We start from the raw sequence: 25,506 nt of genomic DNA, 5'->3' as shown, positions 1-25,506 counted from the left end.
GTGGATACTCACCACATGGATGGATAGATGGATTTCTAAATATCTCCTTGGTTATGCACACAACATTAGTACATCCTCTGATAATTGCGTCCCACTTTTGACCTAATGTTCTATTGTAAACATATAACCAGGGTTTTTTTTTCTTGGGTCAGTGAGAGCAGCAAGGGAAGGATAGACATCATTACCTACAGGAATTAGAGTATCTAAGAGGAGTATTTGGATCGCCTAAGCCTATGGATTTGCATTACCCCGACCTTTGAACTTTTAATCTCAGTGTTTTTAATCCTCTGGAAAGAATATAGCCTCAGACAACATGATGGGAAGAATGGATCAACCTAGATACCATAGTGGAGATGGATGACAGTGATGGTTGCTGTTAGTTAAGGCATGCAGGGGGTTAAGAGGTTAAATCTGTGTATTAGCAGGGCTATTTTGTCTGAGTGGGTGAGTGGAACCTTCTGTATAATTCTGATATCCAGCTTTTTGGAACCTGAATTTAAAGGAATTTCTAGCCACCATCCCTCTTGCTCTTGCTTGGACTTGTGAATCACCAGAAGAATGCCCACAACACAATTGGAAATCCTGAAGCATGCATGGTTTAAAACGGCTGCGGTTGGTTGTTTAGAAGTCTGACAGAAAATGTTAGTACGTCTTTTGACTTCTAGACGTGAATTCAACTTATAAAGAAAACCAATGTTAGATTGAGAACACAGACGGTTAAACTGAGGAAACGTTTGATGCTGTTGGTTCAAACAGCGACTGCACACTCTGCTTACATGTGCTAGCAAGAGAACTCATGCATAATACCGAATTGAATCCTGTCATTGCTGTGTTCAAGATCTGTTGATTGTGGAAAAGGTAATGGTATTTACGGATTATTAAACAATTTAGCATCACAGCTTCCAACAGCTTAGCTATGTGGACAGGACACTCACCACTGAATACAGGGACCTTCCTTTGATGGTCTGACTGTGTTTGACTGTTAAAGCACTTTACAAGGGAATAAACATTTAAAGGAATTTGACATTTTGGTTAATATGCTCATTTGCTCTCTTAGTTAGATGAGAAGATCGATACCACTCCTGTGTCAGTACAGAAAATATGAAGCTATTGCCAGTAGCCAGTTAGCTTAGCTTAGCACAAAGACTGGAAACGGGGAAACGGCTTTCCTGGCTCCATCTGAAGGTAACAATAGCTACCTATACAAACCTCTAAAGCAAGTAGGTGGAAGTTACTGCTCCTGGCCAAATATAGTCCAGTACATAACCCCCCCAAAACACTTACAAAGTGTAGTTTTTAAACCTAGTTTTTTGCACAGATACAACATGTTAATTAGTGAGCTTTATAGGAGCTGTTAATCGGATTTTGTAACCTTTGGATGGAGCAAGGCTAGCTGTTTCCCCTGTTTCCAGTCCTTGTGCTAAGCTAAGCTAACTGGCTGCTGCCTGTAGCTTCATATTTACCATGCAATCATGAGAGGTATCGATCCTTACTTCTAACTCCCTGCAAGAAAGCAAATAAGCCAATTTCCCAAAATGTCAAACTCATCTTTAATATAAAACTCTTCTTTGCTAATGTCCTGATGAAGGTAGTTTTAGACATTTGGGGTATTTGAAAGAGAAGCCTGAATGATACGCAGCATCTTAAGTGTGGAAAAAGAAACAACACATTAAAAAGTCAGATGATGAATGCAAGGTCTTTATATATTTCTTCAGCATAATTGCAACAACATATTCATAGAGCACTGCAGTACAAAGTAGAATGAAACACAGACACTTGATGTTACTGTATGAAGTGATATGAAGAAAGTGGTTTCCCTTTTGATAATGGGTGCCTTCATTTCTCAGTCCGATTAGTGCACCATGTTGAGTATAGAGACATTTCAAAGCTTCAGCAAACTTAAAAAAAGAGAACAGACAAATAAATACTGTACAACACCATATATGTAATACTAGATTCAGAAATCACAAAAAGATCATGCTTTCCTCAACAGAACACTTGATATATGCACTTTCATAGAACAATGCAGCATTTCTGGCGAGTTTCCTGTCACAATAACACTATCATCAACAAATGGCAAACATGAGTACATTTTGATATATCTTTTGTATATATATATATATATATATACCTTAAATAAAGTGCCTTCCTTTAAAATCGGTGATTCCAAAATGTAAATGCGTGTTCACATTAAAACATCTGGAAGCAGAATTCCTGAAAAAAGGTTTGGAGCGAACATCCATAGAATTAGACTGGATAGAAAGGGCTTGAGTTTTAAGGTATTTCTAAGTAAAATTAAGATTACTGCCACAGTTTTTTGACGGAGGTGCAGAATTTTAACACAGCTGCTACAATGCTAAAAACGATAATGATTATGGTTAAACATCAGTCTTTTCAATCCTGTGCACTATACCTAATGATGAAAGGCTAAAATATTTGCTAATGGCTACTACTTCCATGTTGCCTTTCCTTGCATTCTATGTTAGCCAGGATAAGGATATCCCAAATTCTTTACCAGTTTTAGTGTCCCAAAAGATTGGCTGAAATATACATTACTGTGAATGCATGTGGCATCTTTTGGGTCTTCTGATGTCCTGTTGCACATTCATACATTTCCTAATGTAAAACCTACAAGAAGCATGATCAGGATGTTTACCATATGTTGCTATTGTCAATCACAAGCGCTCCAGGACACCATCAGAAAAGCCAGTAGGTAGACATCATGCTTACACGCACCCAGGAGAGTGTACTGAATATAAAGAGAGAGAGAGCTTGATGTCATGCCAGATGTGGAACAGGTTGGCAAGCGATGGGAGAACACTGCATTTTTTTTTCCATTCTTGCAATTCAGTTCAGTCAAGCCTGATATCAGGACACTGTGCCAAATCCTAACTTGAGACAGCCACACTTCACCATCATCCCTAAACCCCACAAATCTCCCAATCACAAATGTGCATTTCCTCTCAGTCACTGCATGGTTAACGCATGATGCATGGTTTAGATGTAATATTTCATGACCCCTCTCAAAGCAGTCTCCTCTCAAATTAGGATTGGGCCCTCTGACTCTCTGAGTGAAGTGGTAGTTTTGGCTGTGGTCCCTCAGTACTCCCTGGCCTCTTCCAGTTCATTCATGAACACGTCTTCATGGGGGTTTTCTGGGCAGCTCAATCCATTATTGGGTGGCCGCACCGCATGGAAGCGGCTCCAGTCTCCCTTGCACAGGATCCAAGGCAGCACATCTACTTTGAAGTGCAGCTCAGGTGAGAACTCAGTACTGATCAGGTTAGGCGTGCCTGCGCCTTTCCCCCTCGTGATCAGCCGCCCACGATCGTCGTAACAACAGTGCTGTGCTGCGAGAGTAGATGAGTCGCCGGAAAGTGCTGAGCGGATGCAGCTACGCGCTGATGGCTTGTAGATATCCAGGCGCTCCTTGGGGCCGCTGGCATCACGCCAGCGGAACTGCCGGCCATGAGTGTCATCGTAGACACTGACCACAGTGTACGCTACTTCAGAGGGGTAGGAGCAGGGGCAGCTGGGCAGCTCAGACAAGACCTGGTGGAGGTACCTCTGGAGGAACTCACTCTTACAGTTGAGCCACTTCTCACAGCTGTCCAAATCTATTGAGAGAGGACAGCAATACCACGTGAAATTGTGTGTTACAGTTGTTCATAGTAGCACTACTGGTAACATGAACGGCTGTCACTTTGGAGTCAAGTCTCAGTCCTATGCCTGGCATCTATAAACATCTATGTTACAGTATTGAGCAAGCCAGTTCTACGTTCCCTTGTGACAGCATATCAGTAACATGTTACTATAATCCATTAGCCATGGGGGTACTATCATATACCTACCTAACTACAGTATACTGTACAACTGACTGAGTATACTTTGTAAAATTGTGGACTGTAAAGTATAAACAGCTTGCAGTTAATGGGGTAAAATATGGTACGATACTAATGAAAGCTGTAGAAAAACTTACCTGTCCCAAATGGCTCTGTGCCATTCTCCATCTCGAAAGGGAAAGGCTCTACAACAGTGTTGACATCACCTACAAAGAGGAGAGTGGTACATCAGCTGTAGATTAAAAACTAGACAACAAAAATCTCTCAATACTCTTGCCTCTGTTTGTTATTTTTTCTTTCCTAAAATGGAAATATAATCTCACCCGGACAAGGCTCCAGGTCACACTTAGAGGCTTCTGTCAGAGTGCAGGAGTAGCCACAGGACTTGGTCCTCTTCCTCTCACCGTGTCCACATGTCACTGAACAGGGAGACCAGGGTGTCCACTCATCTGTCTCCTTCTCTGTGGAAAGGAAAACAAAATTTAAACATAGTCAGTGCCACAAACTCTATGAGAGGAATACATAATGAAAGCATAGAATTAAATTTACAGTTACAGGAGCTCTACATCATATTTTCAGGAAAAGATTACAATTTCTAGATTTGCTGTATTTAACAAGCTAATAGGAAGCAGCTTCAAAGGGTTGACTGAGATTATGAACAAAAGGGAAAAACCCTCCAAATCCAACAAAACACCTTCCAATTTTGTGTTGAAACTCAGCATGTACTTCAACAGTCTAATCCAGAATATGTTTTCAAAGTGGACTGTCTCAGTCCATATAAATGGCAATTTTCTCCTGGTCAAACCTTTCCCATGCAAACTCATATTCTTTTTAAGAAGGCATGAGTAAAAAATAGAGAGAGAAGCTATGCTGTGGCTGTCCGCCTCCACATCATGTTTCCTTGTGGTGTTAATAACACTGAAAACAAGTCATTCTTGATTAAAGGCAAGGTGGGTGTAGAAATACCAGCTTGGGTGTAGCGAACACCAATTTTACTTTGTGGGCGCTGCCAACTCGCCATGTGGCCATACGGGAATGAGGTCTCAGGAGAGTCGTAATTACAGAAGAAGCTAAGGCAGACATCCTTGATTTATGTTGGCCCGAGTCTTTAGATGTGACCACTTAATAGGCATTGTTGCCCTTGGCTGGCTCGTCTACATGCTCAGCAGTTAAACAGATAAAGTCTATATATTGGCATAACGGATAAGGGAAAGGTTAAAGAGTAAAATCTAGCCAGGTTTTTAGACAACTGTTACCACATTTTTAGACTATACTACAGCAGGAGAGGTGTGTGCAACAACAACCTTCAAAATCCTTAGAAAAACAAATACAGTGGTGTGAAAAAGTGTTTGCCCCCTTCCTGATTTCTTATTTTTTTGCATGTTTGTCACACTTAAATATTTCAGATCATCAAAGAAATTTAAATATTAGTCAAAGATAACACAAGTAAACACAAAATGCAGTTTTTAAATGAAGGTTGTTATTATTAAGGGAAAACAAAATCCAAACCTACATGGCCCTGTGTGAAAAAGTGATTGCCCCCTAAACCTAATAACTGGTTGGGCCACCCTTAGCAGCAACAACTGCAATCAAGCGTTTGCGATAACTTGCAATGAGTCTTTTACAGCGCTGTGGAGGAATTTTGGCCCACTCATTGGAGGGTTTTCGAACATGAACTGCCTTTTTAAGGTCATGTCACAGCATCTCAATAGGATTCATGTCAGGACGTTGGCTAGGCCACTCCAAAGTCTTCATTTTGTTCTTCTTCAGCCATTCAGAGGTGGACTTGCTGGTGTGTTTTGGATCATTGTCCTGCTGCAGAACCCAAGTTCGCTTCAGCTTGAGGTCACGAACAGATGGCTGGGCATTCTCCTTCAGGACTTTTTGGTAGACTGCAGAATTCATGGTTACATTTATCACAGCAACTCTTCCGGGTCCTGAAGCAGCAAAACAGCCCCAGACCATCACACTACCACCACCATATTTTACTGTTGGTATGATGTTCTTTTTCTGACATGCTAAATGTTACTTTTATGCCAGATGTAATGGGACACACACCTTCCAAAAAGTTCAACTTTTGTCTCGTCAGTCCACAGAGTATTTTTCCAAAAATCTTGGGGATCATCAAAATGTTTTCTGGCAAAAATGAGACGAGCCTTAATATTCTTTTTGCTCAGCAGTGGTTTTCGTCTTAGAACTCTACCATGCAGGCCATTTTTGTCCAGTCTCTTTCTTATGGTGGAGTCATGAACACTGACCTTAACTGAGGCAAGTGAGGCCTGCAGTTCTTTGGATGTTGTTGTGGGGTCTTTTGTGACCTCTTGGATGAATCGTCGCTGCCCTCTTGGGATAATTTTGGTCAGCCGGTCACTCCTGGGAAGGTTCACCACTGTTCCATGTTTTCGCCATTTGTGGATAATGGCTCTCACCGTGGTTCGCTGGAGTCCCAAAGCTTTAGAAATGGCTTTATAAACCTTTCCAGACCGAGATCTCAATTACTTTCTTTCTCATTTGTTCCTGAATTTCTTTGGATCTCGGCATGATGTCCAGCTTTTGAAGATCTTTTGGACTACTTCACTTTGTCAGGCAGGTCCTATTTAAGTGATTTCTTGATTGAGAACAGGTGTGGCAGTAATCAGGCCTGGGTGTGGCTAGAGAAATTGAACTCAGGTGTGATAAACCACAGTTAAGTTATGTTTTAACAGGTGGGGCAATCACTTTTTCACAAAGGGCCATGTTTGGATTTTATTTTCCATTAATAATAACAACCTTCATTTAAAAACTGCATTTTGTGTTTGTGTTATCTTTGACTAATATTTAAATTTGTTTGATGATCTGAAACATTTAAGTGTGACAAACATGCAAAAAAATAAGAAATTAGGAAGGGGGCAAACACTTTTTCACACCACTGTAGATCAATCATGCACAGATTTGTATCTGTGGGAAATTTCTCTAAAGAATGAAAGCTTTAGGCTGTGGTAAGCCTAAAGCTTTCACTCCACTCTGATCTACAGTAGGACTCACACACATTGGCCTCTCCCTTTCATTCACTATGTACACCTTTCTCTTTCTCTCTCATTATTTACTATTTTTACCACTGAATAAGTGGTCTGTGCAAGCTGAGACACAACATTTTTTTCCCACCAGAGGAAGGCAGAATTAAGAGGGGGAAAAGAGCTGTAAAAGTTATGCAGCCCCCTGAAATTCTTGAACTGGCTCAAAAGGCCGAGCCGCAGAGGGCAGTGAGGGCCGCCAGGGTCTGGGGGGGCCCATGGGGCCAAATGGCCCCAGTCATTCTGTGTTCCCAATCGGCCCTCTAATTGTCCACAAACAGAGGGCTGTTTTGTCCCAGGGAACAGGCCTCACGCTGCCATTAGCGAGCGCATCAGACCCATCTTCAAAAGGCAGGCCTCTGCGACCAGCACGACCAGTGTCGACTTCAAAGAGCCCATAACCCACAATGTCCTGATGGTCGAGTGCTCATGCTGCCTCTCATGCTGGCATCATTAGGTTCTCTCTGACTGTGAAGACAGTTATCATGAAGCCTTCCTCAGCCACTCTGTTCTCTCTCACTTTCTCTCTCTCTCTCTCTCTCTCTCTCTCTCTCTCTCTCTCTGTCTTTCCTTCCAGACATTCCCTTTATCTCTATCCCTTTTTTGATGTGATAAATTCAGTGATTGTATTTTCATATTTTCCATTTTTGCATTTTTTCCTTTGATAAAACTGGCAGGATAAATTTTGGTAATTTTTTAAAAGCCATAATCAGTTTGATGAAGTCATATCTAAAAGAGCTGTGTGGATCTACTAACAGACGCCGAGTGTACCACTTGGCAAACCTTACCATAGTAGCTCTGCACTGGATCCCAGCCTTCATTCCAATGCCATAATCCAGGGAGTAATCTTCCTCCTCCTCGCCAGTTTCCTCCACGCCTGACCAGCTGTTGCAGTCCTCGCTGGAATCGGTGTCTGTGTAACTCCAGAAAAGGGGCCAGAAAAGCTTCTTGCCTCCGAGCCAATCTACTGTGGAAGATGGCTACTTTTTCCTTGGCCAGGTCCATCTCTACCTCCATCTGGGGGTCGTCCACCACCTCAATGGTTACCTACATAGAGAAAAAGAGAGGGTCTCTGTCAATCTAACCCATGAACACATTCATCTGTCATTGATATGATCTTGGACAGCATTGTGAAACTGAGCAACTCTCTCCTAAAAGTCTAAATTTAGGAGCGCCTGGATATCTACAAGCCATCAGCGCGTAGCTGCATCCGCTCAGCACTTTCCGGCGACTCATCTACTCTCGCAGCACAGCACTGTTGTTACGACGATCGTGGGCGGCTGATCACGAGGGGGAACTATCTCAAATTAGTTTTTTAGCAAGTGAACCCGCTCCCCCGGATCTAAGTCAGCCAGCCAGACTTGAGCGTGAGCATTCAGCCAACCAAATGATCATCTCAGGGAGAGAATGTGAGCATTTATTCTGAATAACTACCTCTCATTACCTCGATATGATTCATCCTAGATGCTACAGTACTTCCAGGGTCCAACTTCAGCTGATGTGAAGACCAGGCTACAGGGAGACTATAGGGAAAAACTATCTTTTTGTAACTGTTAGGACAGACGATGACTGGAAATGCTTTCATTTGTCTTAGTTAAATATATCCATAGTGTAGAGTATTTTAGTCATAGTATGGTACATCTGGTCTATATGCTAGAAGAAAACTCATCAGAAATTTCATCTGTCTCTGCACTTGACGTAGGCATCATTATGTCCTTCTAACCACATCCTGATTACACCGACCAGAGTTGGAGAGGATAACTGCCATGAGATAAATTAAACAGAACAACGTTTTGAACTTTTTGGGTTTCAATTTAGAAGGAGATGATGCGGCCTTAATGGCTAACACTTATGATTACAGAGCCGGTTTTCCTTTATTACACTTTAATTAAATAGCAATAAAAGACGCAGCCGGGTCTCTAAGATTAGACTGAGAGACTGTTGATTTTGTTACACATTAAGGAACTAAATAATTTTCATTTCAATAAAAGACAAAATGCCCCAGTTCTCCTTGCATGAATGGTTTTAATTTAACCCATAATTTACCATCTATTGGTTACTGTATGGATACAGCAGACACACTAAAATGAACTTATTTTAGTGCTATAAGAGCTTGTTTTTGTGATCTTATACAGAATTAAAATATACAGTATTACTAACTCAGTTTAAAGAACATATCTTTATCATATCTTGAAGGCTGTCTAAGAAGCTCAAAGACTGCATGTCCCCAAACACTGTAATGTGTGACTCCCCTCTCCTGACTCACCTGTATGTTGGGGTTCTGCGAGTTGATGTCAGCATTGGCCAGGTCTGGAAAGTTCTTGAGAAGGATGAAGGGTTTGGTCTCCTCCTCAGGCTCAGGCTGTGGAAGAACACCAACTGAGCGGTGCTGGGGGTGGGACCACCTCCTCTGGTGGCTGTGGGGCTCAGGCAGGAGACTCTGGACCTGGTTCTGCTGCTCCAAAGCCTCAGGGACATAATGGACCCCACCGCTGTGAGTCGGGTGGCCATGAACCTGAAAGTACGTAAGTTAAGGCGTAAGATAAAGAGTCTATCTGGACCAGAAACAATAAACTAGTGGAATGATTTAAGAGATTAAATGACGAATGACGGATGAAAAATGGATGACAGGACATGCCATGAAGCCTGATTTGCATCTATACTGACTGTGGAGACAGTACCTTGAGTAATGTAAAGAACAAGGGCAACTGAGACAACTGTCAGTGACTACTTTAGGGCTAATGACAAAAAAGGATCTATCATTTATGATGGCTCATTGATGAGTATAAAAACAATTAGTGCTCTGTTTCCAGGAAGAAACCTTATAACCATCTACCACTATAGACCAATAGCTTGGTCAGCAATTCCAAAAAGCCCCTGAGGCATCCAACTAACCAGCAAAGTGACCAACCAGCCTTCGTTCATTTCATTCTTCTTTTTTTTCCCCCCATAACAGTCATGGCATCCAGGTCGTGGACAAAGAGGGGCCTGTGCCAGAGAGATCCTCTTTTAGCTTTAATGAGAGGGCCTGGAAGGCGTGGGACCCCTGGGCTGGTGCGAGCGTGTCTGAACCTGCTGTGCTGCCGCCACTACGCCCGCTACTTAATTTGACCTTTCAGGTTTTACAGTTGCTAAGAAGAAAGGCCAGCAGGAGGAAATGTTGATCTCTGAGATTAATGGTGATTAATGGTGACTTTATAATAGTGGTGAATTGTAGATATATGTACTGTCTTCTTCTTTTCCATTAGGCAGTTCCCTTTCAGGGGTCACCACAGCAAATCATGTGCCTCCATCTAACCCTGTCCTCTGCATCCTCTTCACTCACACCAATTAACTTCATGTCCTCTCTCACTACATCCATAAATCTCCTCTTTGGTCTTCCTCTAGACCTCCTGCCTGGCAGCTCCAACCTCAGCATCCTTCTACCAATATATTCACAGTCTCTCCTCTGAACATGTCCAAACCACCTCAATCTGGCCTCTCTGACTTTATCTCTGAAACATCTAACATGAGCTGTCCCTCTGATGTACTCATTCCTGATCCTGTCCATCCTCGTCACTCCCAAAGAGAACCTCAACATCTTAAGCTCTGCTACCTCCAGCTCTGCCTCTTGTCTTTTCTTCAGTGCCACTGTCTCTAAGCTGTACAACATCGCTGGTCTCACCACCGTCTTGAACACCTTTCCTTTCATTCTTGCTGATACTCTTTTATCACACAACACACCTCATCCTCTTCAACGTCATCCTCACTTCACTCTTGCTAATCTTTGCTACTTCCTGCTCCACACCAGTCACCTCTTCTACTCTTCGTTCCCTTTCATTTTCAAGTCTTCAAAGTACTCCTTCCATCTTCCCATCACACTCCTGGCACCTGTCAATACATTTCCATCCTTATCTTTAATCACTCTAACCTGGTGCACATCCTTCCCATCTCTATCTCTTTGTCTGGCCAACCTGTACAAATCCACCTCTCCCTCTTTAGTGTCCAACCTAGCATACAAGTCCTCATATGCTCTTTGTTTGGCCTTTGCCACCTCTACCTTCACCTTACGCTGCATCTCCCTGTACTCATGTCTACTCTCTTCAGTCCTCTCAGTGTCCCACTTCTTCTTAGCTAACTTCTTTCTCTGTATACACTCCTGAACTTCCTCGTTCCACCACCAAGTCTCTTTGTCCACTTTCCTCTTTCCAGATGACACACCGAGTACCCTCCTACCTGTCTCCCTGATCACAGTAGCTGTAGTGGTCCAGTCATCTGGGAGCACTTCCTGACCACCCAGAGTCTGTCTCAGCTCCTCCCTGAAAACTACATGACATTCTTCCTTTTTCAACTTCCACCACTTCGTCCTCTGCTCTGCCTTTGTCCTCTTCATCTTCCTCACCACCAGGGTCATTTTACACACTACCATCCTGTGTTGCCTGGCTACACTCTCCCCTACCACTACTTTACAGTCTTGAGTGCAGTTACAGAGTGCTTCTACCTCCGCTCTTATATGTCACTCTATGTTTCTGCATCACTAAGATTTAAAATGCTGACACAGAATTTCCTATTGGAGAGATAAAATAAAAACCAGTCTAGTGCAGTGCCAGATATGCCCACCCAGTGCCTCAGTCTATCTAAAAGAATGCCATGATCAATTGTGTCAAAGGCAGCACTTAAGTCCAACAGCACAAGAATTGAACCCATGCCTGCGTCTGCATTCATCAAAAGGTCATTGGTGACTTTGAGATGGGCTGTCTCAGTGCTGTGGTGTTGACAAAAGCCAGATTGGAACTTTTCAAAGGTATTAATGTTTTCCACAGCAGCAAGAAGCTGCTTAGATACAAGTTTTTTCGAGAATCTTATCTTTTATCCAGGATGGTGGGATCAAGCCCAGGTTTTTTTTAGGACTGGCCGGACACAAGCTGTTTTAAAGTAATCAGGGACGCAGCCAGTAGACAGCGAGCTGTTAAAAATAATTTGTAAAAGGGGCGCAATACAATACATAACTTCCAATAGAAAAATAGATTAGGATTTTGTCGAGAGGGCTGGAGGACACTCTCATAAAAGACATGATGTCTGCGAGTTCAGGCAGCGCAACAGCAGAAAAATTGCTCAAAGAATCTCTGAGCGGGTGATCCACATCTAAAAAGGCAGGATTGGGGGTGATATCAGATCTTATTAACTCCACCTTTCCAGCAAAGTGCAAAAGAAACTTTTCACAATCAGCAGGGGCACAAAGAGAGGCAGGGTTAACTAACTGATCCACAGTCTTAAATAGGAATCTGGGGTTGTGCTGATGGGCCGAAATAAGTGCAGAGAAATTACATGTTCTTGCATCCTTCACCATCCTATTATAAAGGAGTAATAATTCTTTCATGGCCACAAAGTGGACCTGGAGACCTGATTTCTTCTGTCTGCGTTCTGCTCTTCTGCATTTCATTTAACCATGGCTGTTTTCTAGTCTTTGAGTTTGGTCTATTTTTCAGAGGAGCTATGAGATCTAAGGTTGAAGAACACAGGTAGTTAAAATAATCAACCAAATCGTTGGTGTTGGAGGAATCAGGAAACACACTGCCAGGAGAATTGAACAGTGTACAGATTTTTGAGGCACTATGCTCATTAAGGATGCGTGTGTACTTAGAGCGGGATAAGACAGTACTAGCAGCCTCTAATTCACAGTTAAAAACAATGCATAGGTGGTCAGATACAAACATGTCCCTGATTTCCACAGATGGAGTTTTCAGGCCCAGACTAGGTCTAAGGTATGGCCACGGGAATGAGTTTGGCCAGACACATGTTGTTGAAAGTTAAAAGATTTAGTGATATTTAAAAAAATCACCAGCAAGGGCATTAGAGGAGTAATCAACATGAATATTAAAATCACCACAAAGAAAAATTCTATCATAATTTAAAACAAGACTGGATAAAAACTCAGGGAATTCCAACAAGAAGGAGCCGGCTGGTTTAGGGGGGGCGATAAATAATAGCAAAAATGACCGGGAGGGTGCCGCCAAGTTTAAACATGAGCACTTCAAAGGAGGGAAAATCATTGCAAGCTATGAAGTTACACTTTAAATGCTTCCTATAGACAGTAACAAGGCCCCCACCTTGACCACAAACCCTAGGGCGACTAAAGCAGTCAAAATCAGGAGGGCACAATTCAGCCAACTGACTGTGATCACCAGGACGTAACCAGGATTCAATTAAAAACAAAGTCTAAATCAGTAGAAGAGATAAAATCATTTAAAATAAACGTTTTGTTAGAGAGGGATCTTACATTGAGAAGAGCCATCTTAAAAAGTCTGCACTGTTTCAGATTTGAGGTTGAGACTGGAGGTAGGGTTCTGGCCCGGATCTTTATTAAGTTATTATTATTGCTGTGTCTGTTTCGCATTAAGGACCTATCCGAAATTACCACAGGAATGTTAAAAGTGGCACTAGAGGGATCTGGGCTCCAGATAGCAGCACTATGATCAGTCCACAAGGGGTAGGTAGTGACAGCAGATGGTGCGTGGCTGTTTTTGGTGGGCAGAGAAGAGGAAGAAGAAGAGCGAGGGGAAACAGGTGATGTAAATAGTCAACTACGTGAGGAGGACAGCACAGCGTGCTGCAGGTTAGCCACCTGCATGCGACTACCTGAATTAGCCACCTGCATGCGACTACCTAAAAGTCCATCTCTTCAGCCCCAACCCCCCCCAAGACCAAGTGGGGGGGTTTGGGGAATTTTGCCCTTTGCTGGGCCCCCCTTTCATACACTCCTCTCTCTTTTGCCTCTGAAGAGATGGACTTTTAGATTTACCAAAACGATTAAATAAATTTTTAAAAAATGACTGAAAAGATATGAAACACAAGCCTCTAGCTGAAACAACTGGTCGGTTGGACAGGACACCAAACGCTTTCATCCTCCTCCTCCTCCTCTTCTTCCCATCTGTATGTGTGTCTGGCCACCGGACAGATGCTGTTCATTTAGCACTTGAGCGCCAATCCTCGAGCTTGTCTCCTAAATGCCCAGGGGAGCCACTGGCATTTGGACAGCATTAAATAAAGTCACTCTGCAGACCTCACACCGTGGCCAGATCTGACCTCACAACATGGTCACTCCACTCGGATTTCAAGCAGCCAATTGAGTAAATCTGTCCCGGTTAAGAAAACCATTTTCTTACTAGTCAGGCCTGTTGAAGCTAGTGTCGACCTGCAGGCAATTAAATTTTCTATTCAAGCAGGTTTTGAGATTTATTCATTGAGAGGTGTTTCATCTGAATGCTCCTGGGTACAGCCATCCAACTTGTGTGTAATAGTAGATAGGGATCAATGTAGTATTGCTTTGTTGTTGTTTTTAATCGATTGCCATCTTGGGTTATTTCACACCACAACAGTAGTCAATAGTAGCTCTGTTTCTTTCCGCATGGAGTTGTTTATGTAAAAGCCAGAAAGATCTGTGATGCTCAGCTTTGTTTAGGACTAGGTAGCATCAGTCTCATTACCAATGCATTGGTTTTAACAATGAAATAATAAACCTTCTCTCGCATGTGTGTGTGTGTGTGTCTGTATGTCATTGACAATGATGAACACATTGAGCCAGAACCTCAGGGGCACACAATGTCACACACATCTAGCGAAACAGCGGCTTAGAGAGGTGCTGGGCCGCTGCAGACACAATATCGATGTTACGTAATGACAGCCAAACACCGCCCAAAATTGTGTGTGTTGGCGTGTGAGTGTATGCGTTTCCGGATTAAGGGCTCCCTGAGCTCTCTCTCATGCATGCTTCCATCCTTTTGTATTTGTTACCTTCACGGTTCACACAGTCCACAATTCCAGGAATGTCAGATGAATAACATGTGACCTATGTGATCTGATTTGAAGCTGCTTGCTTTGAGCTTCTACGTGCTGCTGCTGCCCTGCCCTTGTTAATCACGGTAAAATAAAATAAATATATAAAGTTTCAACTGAATGGGGGATTTGTTCCCCCCATGAAACAGAATTTATTCCCCTCGCCAAACAGATCATGGCGAGTTATCAGCCCATGTGCTAGCTAAACGAGGCTTAGTGTCCTCCCGTTCCATAAGGGCATTTTCATCCCGGCTCGAAGCTTTCAGCCGTGTATTTAGGTCTTAGAACAGGGACATTGATTTCTGGTCCCATGCCATGCATTTCAAACGGGCACTAAGCAGACATGAGTGCTCTTCCACAACCAAAGACAATAATGATAATCAGCAACATCAATTTGCTTCAGCCCCCTCTAAAAGCTATTTGTCCTCTTCCTTGAGGACCACAAGTGCAGTGACCTAAATCAGTGCAGATTGACATGATGGGGTAGTGTGGGACTGAAAAGGCCACTTAAGGATGCTGCGTGTGCATATGTGTTATAATCACCCCAATCAGGACTTTACAGTGAGGTTAAGCCAAGACCCCCCAGCTTTATCCTTCACAGCAATTTTGATCAGCATATGTTGTCAGTGCAATCACATGCACATGGTAACTACGCAACACATCCTGCCTGTATTATCCATGAGCAATGAACCCAAGAAACAGGAATACAGATGTAATAGGCCAGTGGCGTACGTGTCTTTTGAGAGCTCAACCTCACAATGTAAGATGTGAGGTTGAACTCTGTGAGAAATCAACTATAATTTCAAGAGGCCTCAAAAGGGCAACAACTTGTGTCCCTTGTCTGGGGATCTTTTTAAGTCAGGGATAACTTTTGGCCATCCATCCCAACCCATGAGAGTAACTTCAAAGATAAAATCAAATCAAAAAAGGGCCAATTCATCAATGTTTAATGTAAGTGCACAGGGCCAAAAAGCTTTTATTTTGGAACTAATCTCTGGTTTGATTGGTTGGACTCTAGGATGTGCAACTTGTGGGGCCTGTGTGAAGTCTGCATGCGGCTTAAGACAGCCAGGTGTGTTTCCACAGGTGGAGGGAGTGTGTGTACTCACCATTAAGTCCATTGGGGATGCTCCTGTGATGGTGCGGTGCTGACAGGTCATCCATGGACCTCCTCATGGTGGGGCCTATCTTACTGTTCTCTGAGGTGGGCTTGTGTATGTGGTTGTGATTGTGGTGGTCGGGGCTACCAGCACTACCAGTGCTGGACGTGCTACTCCCGTCTCCAACATCCCTGATGGTGCCGGTGCCACCGTTCAGGTTGGTTAAACTGGACTGACTGTCTATGGAGCTCCTGGACCCTGCTCCGTTCCTCTCCTCATCCAGCATGAGGATGATCTCCTTCAGCTCAGAGTTCTCCCTCAGCACGGTGTCCTGGTTGGCCTCTAGCTCCTTCAGCTTCATCATGTAGGTACCCACCTCCTTCCACATGGCACTGGCAGTGTACCGGCCAAAGCGCTGCCACTCTCGGGACAGCTTCTTGCCCTTCTGCCGGTCATCGTCCAGGAAGCAGCAGAGCTCCCGGAGCTCATGGTTGTCGTCCTGCAGCTTCTGGTTGATCTCCTTCAGACTCCGGATTTCGTGCAGGTGCACCTGCAGCCGCCGATTGATGTCTTTCATCATGTTGCCATGGTCGATCATCAAGTTCATTTTCTCGCTGTCAGCCCTCCTTAATCTCCGGACCAACTCCTCTTTGCTGCACCGCAGCAGATCCTCGTCCGTCAGCCGGCTCAGTTCATCCTTCGGTCCCTCGGACGGATTTTTAGCCATGGCTGTCTTGGCTGTGAGTCTCAGTTCGTTTAAACGGTGACTTGAAATTAACTGTCAAAGGTCATTTAACCAAGCCTCAGTTGCGGAATTGTGTTAAAAAAGGAATACATTGTCCAAAATGTGAAAAAATCGTTATGCCCTCCTCTTCAGCAGGATCATGAAAAGGAAAATATTAATGTGATGCTATGGCAACCCGTGCATGAACTGAATGCCCTCACTAATCTTTTAAAGGAAAATCCTTTATGAATCTGCTGATACTCACATGACTCCGTCATAAACGACAACACATGGTTTTTAATCGATTACCAGTTATTTTCAATCAGGTCCTGGTCCCCGGAGCCGAGTCCTGTCAGCACAACATACCGCGTCCCATCGCAATGTGCGCCGTCTCCGCTGGACATCGCTCCATTCAAAGGAAGGTAAACAGAAAACGCAACAAATTGGTATTTTAATATTAACTAAAGGCAAATTTGACTTAAAAGGCGATAATTCGCGTAAACACGACACCTCTAAAAGCCCACTTTTGTTTTTACCGGCGGTGCACTCCTGAACGCGTTTTACCGTCAACAATGCTCCTCGGATAAGCCGCTTTGCTGAGGTGGTGTGTTGGCGGACGGAGGATTCGAGCCCTTCCACTCTGCCAGCTCGGAATTAGCGGTAGACCCCCTCCTCCTCCTCCTGCGTGTCCACACACTCCGGTTTGAAATCATTCAAGAGGATTTCTGCCAAGACGGCCAATCACGACGTGGGAGAGGAGTGGGCAGCAGGTAGATGAGGAGTGCGGTGAAGCGTCACGAGGCCCAGGCTCAGCCCTCTTAAAGGAACAGTAAGAGCCGTTCAGGGCTGAGAAAAACATATTGTTAATTTAACAGATAATAACAGAGCACTAGACTATAGCATATATTGAAGCTTTTTGTGTGGTATATTTAGCTTTTAATATTTCTAAACTTTAACTGTTTGACTTCTATTAGTAAAAGCTAGCTGATTTTTTGTTGATTTTTAAGCAAAAAAGCTGTTGTATAATTGGCCCAATTACTAATTATTTCAAAATGAAAAATGACTTTAACCCAGCCTATTGACATCAGCCTCCGACTACAAATCCACCACTTAAAAAAACTCATCTTAAATATAAAAAAATAACTTTTGAAAGTGTTAATTCTCTGAAAAGTGTAGTTTAACAGGTGCTTTTGAGATTTCTTTGCAAGGTCGCAGCGCCCCCCTGTGTCCACTGTCAGTATTGGCCAAAAACACAGCAAGTTGAGTATATGAAGAAAATCACTGCACAGCAAACTGAGCATGAAATAAAATCAGATAGTCAAGAATTAAATCAATTATCAGTTTATTAAAGTGCAAAACAACCAAATAATAACAAGTTATTTCTACATCCGTAAAATAATGTGTAAAACAGTTGATCATTTCCTTCTGTGGTTTGATTTCATTTGTGTAAAAATGGTAAATTCAGCTTTTATTATTATTGTTAAAGGCACAAACGTTTAAGTTCTAAGAGTTTAGAAGCTCAGCGAGTATGGAAGAACAACTACGCAGAGCTAAAGGGTTAGTTCCACCAAGATTAAAGTGCTAATGATAACCTACTCCCCGTATCCTCATGGTTAGGAAATTATAAAAACATCACTATAACTTCATGTGAATATACTGTGTATATCATTAAAATGAGCATCACTGATACTGTTTTCTTTACAAAGGCTAAATAAAATGAATAGAAAACATAATAAAACAACTTGGCAGCATAAGACGCTTTTGGCTCAGGCAGGAGTACAGCGCTGCAGGCAGTAAGCTAGTCTAAACAACCCAATAACCCAATTTCACCACATAGACTATTATTATGTTATGGTGCTGTATGACCATTTATGTCTTGGGATTCCTGTGTCTCACAGAGAGCACACCACTCCACTCTTCGGCCTGAGCGTGCCAGTGTCCAGGATGTCAAAGGTCTGTCCCGGCAAAAGGGTGAAGTCAAACCTCTGGAGCAGCTTGGCCATCACCACTTTAGCCTCCATCTGCAATCACCCCACCACCCATTGAGCTAACTCCATGTGTAGTTTCGTGTGTGTTTGTGTTGATTATTTATGACTGTCACCGCTCACCTGAGCAAAGTTCTGTCCCAGGCATGAGCGTTGGCCGAGGGAAAAGGGGAAGTAGCAGTAATAGGGCCTTGTAAAACAGATAAGAAACAGCATCACTCAATACACACCATGTTCTTTCTTTTAGCTGGGACAACGATCAGTGTTCCAATGTGTTAAGACTAAAAATAAAGCATGCCATTATGTGAAAATTATATGCTACTTACTTGGGAGCATCTGGGTGAAATCTGTCTGGATCAAATGTCAGCGGGTCCTTGAAGAATTTATCCATTCTCCCAGTCAGATAGCTGCTAAACTGAATTTCAGAATAATTTATTGAACATATTGATAGTATGCTTTGTCAGTATTCTAAAAAAAAAAAAAAAGTCTTGTTTTGTTGTGTGTGTTTTTAAGTGATAGGTGCCATTGCCCTTTACGTACTGTATATAAAACAGAAACACCCTGTAAAACAGTTTTGGTTCGGACACACACTTCCTGCTTTAGAGGTTTAAACACACTCAAAAGTGAATGACTCACAAAACATGTGACTCCTCCAGGTATGTGGATACCATCAATGACAATGTCTTGCAGTACATCACGAGATGTGCCTGGAGCTGTCGGGTAAATCCTCAGAGTCTCTTTTAGCACCTGGGGGGAAGTTACAGTGTGAGGTGCACATCTTGGGTCGATTGCTTAAAAAATAATAAATACATTTAAGCACATTTAAGCAGAATTGCAGAGAAGAAGCCAATCTAGTCAGTGAATGAATGAATGAATATGTGAGTACGTTTCACAATGGATTCACATGCTTCACTCCTAAAATGAGCGGGACCATAATAACCTAACTTTATGATATGTACCTGTGAGAGGTAGCTCAGTTCCCCCAGATCGTCATAACTAATGTCCTGTTTCATCCCAATGACATCATCCACCTCTTTCTTTACTCTGAGAAATAAAAACACAACTGAAGAAACCATTGTTCAATTGCTACATTACGAAACTGTTTTGCACGCCATTATTAGTTCTCACTTCTCCAGTACATCAGGATGTCTTGCAAGTTCCATGATGCAAAAAGCCAGCTGATTAGCTGTTGTTTCTTGCCCTAAAATGTTACAGATGGCAAAATGAATCAGAACATTGCCTTCAAATGAAGTAAACGCACAACACACAACGCACATTAAAGTGATCGTAGTCTTTATCTCTAAACCACGGGGGTCCTTAAAAGGACACTCCACCTAAACACACCATACAATTTAGGATTTTTTTTTTATTTTGGAGCATTTCACACATCAAAGCAGAAACAACACAGACTCACCCGCGATAAAAAATGTCACAAAATTGTCCAACATTAACTCTTCATCTTCTTTAGTCATGCTCTCCTCTGGAATAATAAGAAAATACAATTGAACAACTAAACCAATATTCTGGTCATCTTATTTTATTTATTTTTTAAATATCTTATCTAGTTACATACTCTACTGTATCTGATTGTGAACAGGTAGTAGCTTAACTTTGCACTTCTGCTCTGCAAATCTAACAATAAGGAAAGTAAATGATATTTGTTATAGTATTCTCCACTGCCATGACCCTATGACAACACAGGGATTTTTAAATGTTCTTCTTATGTAATCAAATCGAATATGAACTTTATGGACCATAACCTTTGCCAGCAGTTTTGATGATCTGCGTGAGGATGTCCTTGGGGACGTCCTCGCCGTTTTGCATGGCAGTCTTTCTGTCATTAATCCACTGAGCTCCAGTTGTACGCAGCAGGCGGCAAGCGTCCCTCACTTCATTAATGAATGGTCGGTTCTTTGGATTAAACTGGAAATGCAAGATTTTAGGATCTCACACAGTTTACAATATTTTCACCATTCAAACTACATACAAACTTGGAAGTCATACCTCAAAAAAGATGTCTCTGACAGAGTATACCAAACCTTTCAGGCATGTCTCAATGGCTTTAGGGAAAGGTGAACTATTCTTCAACAGGTCTAAATCCACACCAAATGCAACCTGGGAGTTTTCAAGAAAACAAACACATACATACGTATATACTAAGGTAGTTACAACTTGATTAGATGAACTCTTGTGATAAGCTGGTGCTTTCGCCACATTCGAGAAAAACAGAATACAGCACAATACCTTAGCAATAACATCAAGGGTAACACAGTTGACTAGGTGGAGCATGTTGGCGTCTGTTTGGTTATCAGCGACATCAGTAAGTTTATTCATCAGCTTCTCTGCCCTCTCATTGAAAGTGCCCATTAGACCTCTCAAATACCTGGAAATAATGGTAGTTTTAGACAGCGGACTAGCATGGCCAGGACATACTTGCAAAGCTCCACAGAAATCCTGTAATTGGACTATGTTGTCCAAAAGAAACAGATAAAAGATACCCGCAATCTGAACAGAATCTACAATGATTGCAAACACAGGACATAAAATAAAGGTTGAGCTGATACTTCAATCTGTCTCTTTGTAATAAACTCACAAGCTGCTGAAAGCAGGGTCCATGATCCGGCGCTGTTTATACCACAGTTCATGGTTCTGTGCTGTTATCAGACCATTACCTAGGAACCTTGAAGAGAGACATGGAACACAATACTTTCAAAATAGCAAAATAAGGTTGTCATTGCCTGAGTACCAGACTTTGTTGACTGACAATACTAACAAGTGTACCTAAAACATGCCAAGATTACTTGACAGTATGACAAATTACACCTCCTCCTCTTATTATTGCTAAATTGTTCCTAGGCCAGTTTGACAACAATGACTGATGCAGTATCACTGAAATGTATACAGTATGAACAGTATAGCGAATCTGACAGTCTGGTAAACTACCTTTGACCAAACAGGTTGAAGAGTCTGCTGTGAAGATATCTTTCTTTGGGATACTTTGGGGACATCAGGATTTCCTGAAACAGCCATCAAAAGAGGGAACAAAAAAAGAGTAGGTGTTTTTAATGCAAATATTATCAAGACATATGCTTATACATTTTTACCAAAAATGACAATAGTTTTATATTTTGCAAGGGTCTCTATGAAAATAGGTCTATCTGTGCACTTTTACACTGGTTATTGGGCAATGCTTATGCAATCATGGTTACACAAATAGGCTACTATTGGAAGATGCTGTGTTTACCTTGGTCGCCTCTGGACAGGTCACACAGAGTGAAACGTAATGCAGAATATTCACCCTGCAAACAGAACCATGTTTCTCGGCCCTGTAAATGGCATCTTAATTATAAGTTTGAATTGCAAATAATACAGTTATACAGGTAAACCTGTACCGATATAAATATATATATATATACTTAACTTAACTTAAACACATAAAAACATTAAACTGCATTAACAAAGAGGTACAGCACAAACATATCGGAACTAGTGAACTAGCGTTATAGCCTATAGCAGCTTATAGGGGGTCTACGGTAGTGGCGTAACGCTGTGTGGTACCTGGCTACCTGGGAACAAGTTAACTTAACGATGTTTGTGATGGCGTTTGTTCTGAGTTGACATTTTTCCATTAAGTGTTAACTGCATACTTTTGTCAATACGAATAGATGAATATGAATGAAACATCGCTTGAGCTTACCATTCCAGAAATGTGTCATGTACAACTCCGCCATTTTTCATTACCCTCAAAAGCGTTGGTGAATGTCCGAAGAGAAAACTGTGGAAGAAAAACAAAGTGTCGGGTAACGTTAATGTCAATATGCTTGTTGTTGTTTTAGCTAACGTGAGCTAACTGAGGAGGAAACGAGTAACATAAGCGCCAACTAACGTTAAACAACGACCTACTTAACTTAGTTAAGCTATCGTTAACGTTACCTGTCTCTCGGAGGCCCAGGTATGTGGTCATATTTCATGTGAATGTGTTTAATATACAAGCAGTAACCAAGAAACGCTATGAAAATAATAAAGAACAGAAACATAAGCACTTGAGCAGTCCAGCTCAAAATCACATGGAAAATTGCCATTACTGTAAGTCAAGTCTCATAGACCGTAACGTTGTACCGCTAGATAGCTAACGTTAGTCCAAAGTGAAGTGAAACTTAGTCAGTCGTTCGTTAAGTGTCTAAGTATAGTTAATGTCATCATACCTGTACCGCCCTTAAATACGTACTGTACTAACATCGGCAGTATAACAGGCTCCATAGCTCAGTGGTTAGAGCACTGGTCTTGTAAACCAGGGGTCGCGAGTTCGATCCTCGCTGGGGCCTGTCGGGTGATTTGTTTTTCACTTTCAGACGTGACTTCGTTTCCTACTTGAACATAAATGGTTTCTTCTTGGTTTTTGTTTCAGCATTCTACGTTAACACTGTCGTATAGTCTTCCAGGAATCTTGGTACCTGCGAAATAATACTGTTTTTATTACTGATAGCTAATGGTATGGTGAATAGTAATGAAAGGCACTTTAGCACACCAACTGTACAGGTACCTGGCTAACATTATAAAACTATAACCTGCTAGCCTTTACAACCATATTGTCAGGGCAGTTTGCAACTGTTCGCAACAGCATGTATACAGAATAGACATTTAGACATTCAACAATAGACATTCCTGGTTGTTCTCACCAGCAAAATAAATAAATATAATATAAGAAAGTATGGTACTAAGTATAATGACCATAGAAAATAGCATGGTCAGAGTTTCAGATCAGAATCAGAATCAGAAATACTTTATTGATCCCCTAGGGGAAACTCTTTTGTTACAGCTGCTCACTATCAAGTCAGTGCACACAGGAACAGAAGTTCTAAGCAAATCAAATATAATACACTATATTACAGGCAAGATAATTTTACAATTAGATAAATTTACATTACTAACCATTATAACCAGGAAAACTGATGTTTTTATGTGAGAAATATAGTCTTAATCAGACTTTATCAGTTGACGTGATTTCTTCATGCCAGTCATGCCAGACTCCTTTTTTTTTAGAGGAAAAATGAAACATGTTATAGCAAAGTTAAATTTTATACTCCTATGGAACTGTTCATACTGACAACCTAACCATGTCCACTGAGCAAAAACTTAGATCTGTGGTCCAGAAGAGTGTTAAGAGTATACAATTAGTGTTTTTCAGCTAATGAGGTCCTAAACACTGAGCCATCACCAGGAACAGTCGGGTTTTAGTACAGACAAGTTTAGAACTCGATTGAGGTTCTTGAGTCAATGTCTTAAAAATGGGGCTTGGTGGTGGAAAATGCTCACTTTTCATCCTTTATTTCGAAGTAGCTATTTCAAAGTGGCTGTTTTTTCATTGCGTTTAGTAAGGATCTTTATCAAGTTAATATATAGTAGCGTACACCATGTCAGCGGTGTATTGAAAAACAGACACCAGTATACAGCATAACAATAAAGCACACAAAAACCAGTTTAGCTCTAACTTTCTCTGTATGCAAGGTCCCTAAACACTGAGCTGTTGTGCCTTCTTAATGAAGCAGAAGTAGGCCTATGTGGCATGCACCCACTGCACCTAAACTTCGGTTCATGATAAACATGATGCAGAGGTGAGTTAGAGAGATTTCACGACTTTAAAACTTTGAACCAAATTGTACTGCCTCCCACCTCAGAGTTCATCCCTCACCAATCAGTTTCAACACGGACGGACAAGGGAATTCCTCCATGACTGAAAATAGGTCCAATATTGCCAATCAGAGCATACATCTACGTAGGTAGATGCACTTCACACATCAGATCCCGCCTGCCTTCATTTCAGCTGGTGAAGCGGGAAACCCTCCCTCGGTTTATACAATTACACTCATCTCCAGGAGCACTGGAATAACAGCGTAATTGTTTGAGTCAACACAGAATCTCACATAGGTTTAATAAAGAGATGCATACAGAAGTGACTGGTTAAGTGATGCAGATGGGCATTGTGAATCCAGTGCGCACTTATGTTTGCTCGTGTAAATATATTGGCTCATCATAAACACATTCTGCTGTCAAAGGCTGTGACAAAGTAAGCGCAAAAGGCACAAAATCTGATTTAGAAACAGCTATGTTGTTTCTTTTATCAAGTTCAAGTTTCTTTTATTACCACACAGCTAGGCTGGTGAAATTAATCTCAGTGGACATGGAATGGCTGAGACAGTACACCACACACAACATCAGTGCAAACATAAAGGACATATGTGCGGAAAAATCACGCTACAGTACACAACTCCACATAGAGTTAAATGCAACAACTGGTGAACAACTTTTTTAAAATGTGTGAAAATACATTCTGTCAAATTTCTCTAATATGAAGTAATGTTATTCTGAATAAGATTACAAATCGAGCTTTGAATTTTAAGAACACTGCTGAAGTTTCAGGCAGAATAGTATTTGTAAAGTCCTGTGTACTTCGTCATGGTGACCAGCAGGTGGTGCTCTTCTGTCAGTTTCCTCAGATTTCCAGTACTCTCCCATCTCTGCTTGAGAACATAAACTGTGGACTTGCTAGGAAAATAAGACAGATTGTGATGTTTCTAGTTTCTAGTGTCAAAAACATGCAATGTGTATTGCCCATTTAAATGAGAATGTCCTTCATTTTTGCTCCCATCAATCCTGCAAGACAAGATCTCACATTCTGATCTAAGGCATCCACTTTCTTACTACTTGTTTGCAACAGTCCATGCACTACCACTATGGCCACTTCATACCTGTACATATCGTTCGCAATAACCTTCTAGCTTGTCTGCATTCTTATCTTAAAAAGAACGAGCAATCATATTTTTGGTCCAGGGTCTTGGCTCTGTGTAAACGCTGGAGGCTAGGGGCTGTTTGATGTTGTTATGGCTGGCTGGCTGCCGCCTCAGTACTACTGGATCTGCAGGCCCCTCTCATGTCCGAAGATATTGTGTTTGCTGCTCTTTTGATTATATTATCAACAGAGAAAGA

The 25,506-nt window shown here is 41.9% G+C and overlaps 2 protein-coding genes and 1 non-coding gene across 3 annotated transcripts; 1 reads left to right on the top strand and 2 right to left on the bottom strand.

The window, feature by feature from the left end:
• Positions 1-1,684: 1,684 nt before the first annotated feature.
• LOC122863507 (isthmin-2-like) lies at positions 1,685-16,010 on the bottom strand. Its single transcript, XM_044170075.1, is given in 8 exon segments — positions 1,685-3,617; positions 3,980-4,048; positions 4,166-4,303; positions 7,684-7,722; positions 7,725-7,876; positions 7,878-7,942; positions 9,162-9,410; positions 15,820-16,010. Coding segments are annotated over 8 exon segments (1,281 nt in total). The 5' UTR covers positions 15,871-16,010; the 3' UTR covers positions 1,685-3,099.
• Positions 16,011-17,859: 1,849 nt separating this feature from the next.
• On the bottom strand, positions 17,860-22,690 carry LOC122863505 (cholesterol 24-hydroxylase-like). The gene is made up of 15 exons (XM_044170072.1): positions 22,453-22,690; positions 22,217-22,294; positions 21,764-21,845; positions 21,463-21,536; positions 21,113-21,199; positions 20,764-20,902; positions 20,524-20,634; positions 20,280-20,442; positions 19,934-19,999; positions 19,648-19,720; positions 19,479-19,563; positions 19,156-19,266; positions 18,846-18,934; positions 18,643-18,709; positions 17,860-18,555 (listed from the first exon to the last, which is right to left on the bottom strand). Exons 1-15 carry the CDS (start codon positions 22,599-22,601, stop codon positions 18,427-18,429), a joined length of 1,503 nt encoding a protein of 500 aa, XP_044026007.1. The 5' UTR covers positions 22,602-22,690; the 3' UTR covers positions 17,860-18,426.
• An 81-nt stretch (positions 22,691-22,771) lies between these two features.
• On the top strand, positions 22,772-22,844 carry trnat-ugu. Its single transcript has one exon. It is a non-coding gene; the product is annotated as a tRNA-Thr (tRNA).
• Positions 22,845-25,506: the final 2,662 nt, after the last annotated feature.

The sequence above is a fragment of the Siniperca chuatsi genome, linkage group LG16 (assembly GCF_020085105.1).
Source record: "Siniperca chuatsi isolate FFG_IHB_CAS linkage group LG16, ASM2008510v1, whole genome shotgun sequence".
In the NCBI taxonomy this organism is placed as follows: Eukaryota; Metazoa; Chordata; class Actinopteri; order Centrarchiformes; family Sinipercidae; genus Siniperca; species Siniperca chuatsi.
The sequence above is the reverse complement of the archived record's forward strand: the minus strand, read 5'-3'. Positions and strand labels throughout refer to the sequence as shown.

What these genes read in the sequence shown, in the direction of transcription:
- LOC122863505 (XM_044170072.1), bottom strand. Translation starts at nt 22,601, where the DNA reads ATGGCAATTTTCCATGTGATTTTGAGCTGGACTGCTCAAGTGCTTATG. An exon ending in CCTGTCCAGAGGCGACCAAG is followed by an intron (nt 21,537 to 21,763) that starts GTAAACACAGCA and finishes TGGCTGTTTCAG; the next exon opens with GAAATCCTGATGTCCCCAAA. An exon ending in TCAGAGACATCTTTTTTGAG is followed by an intron (nt 20,443 to 20,523) that starts GTATGACTTCCA and finishes TTGCATTTCCAG; the next exon opens with TTTAATCCAAAGAACCGACC.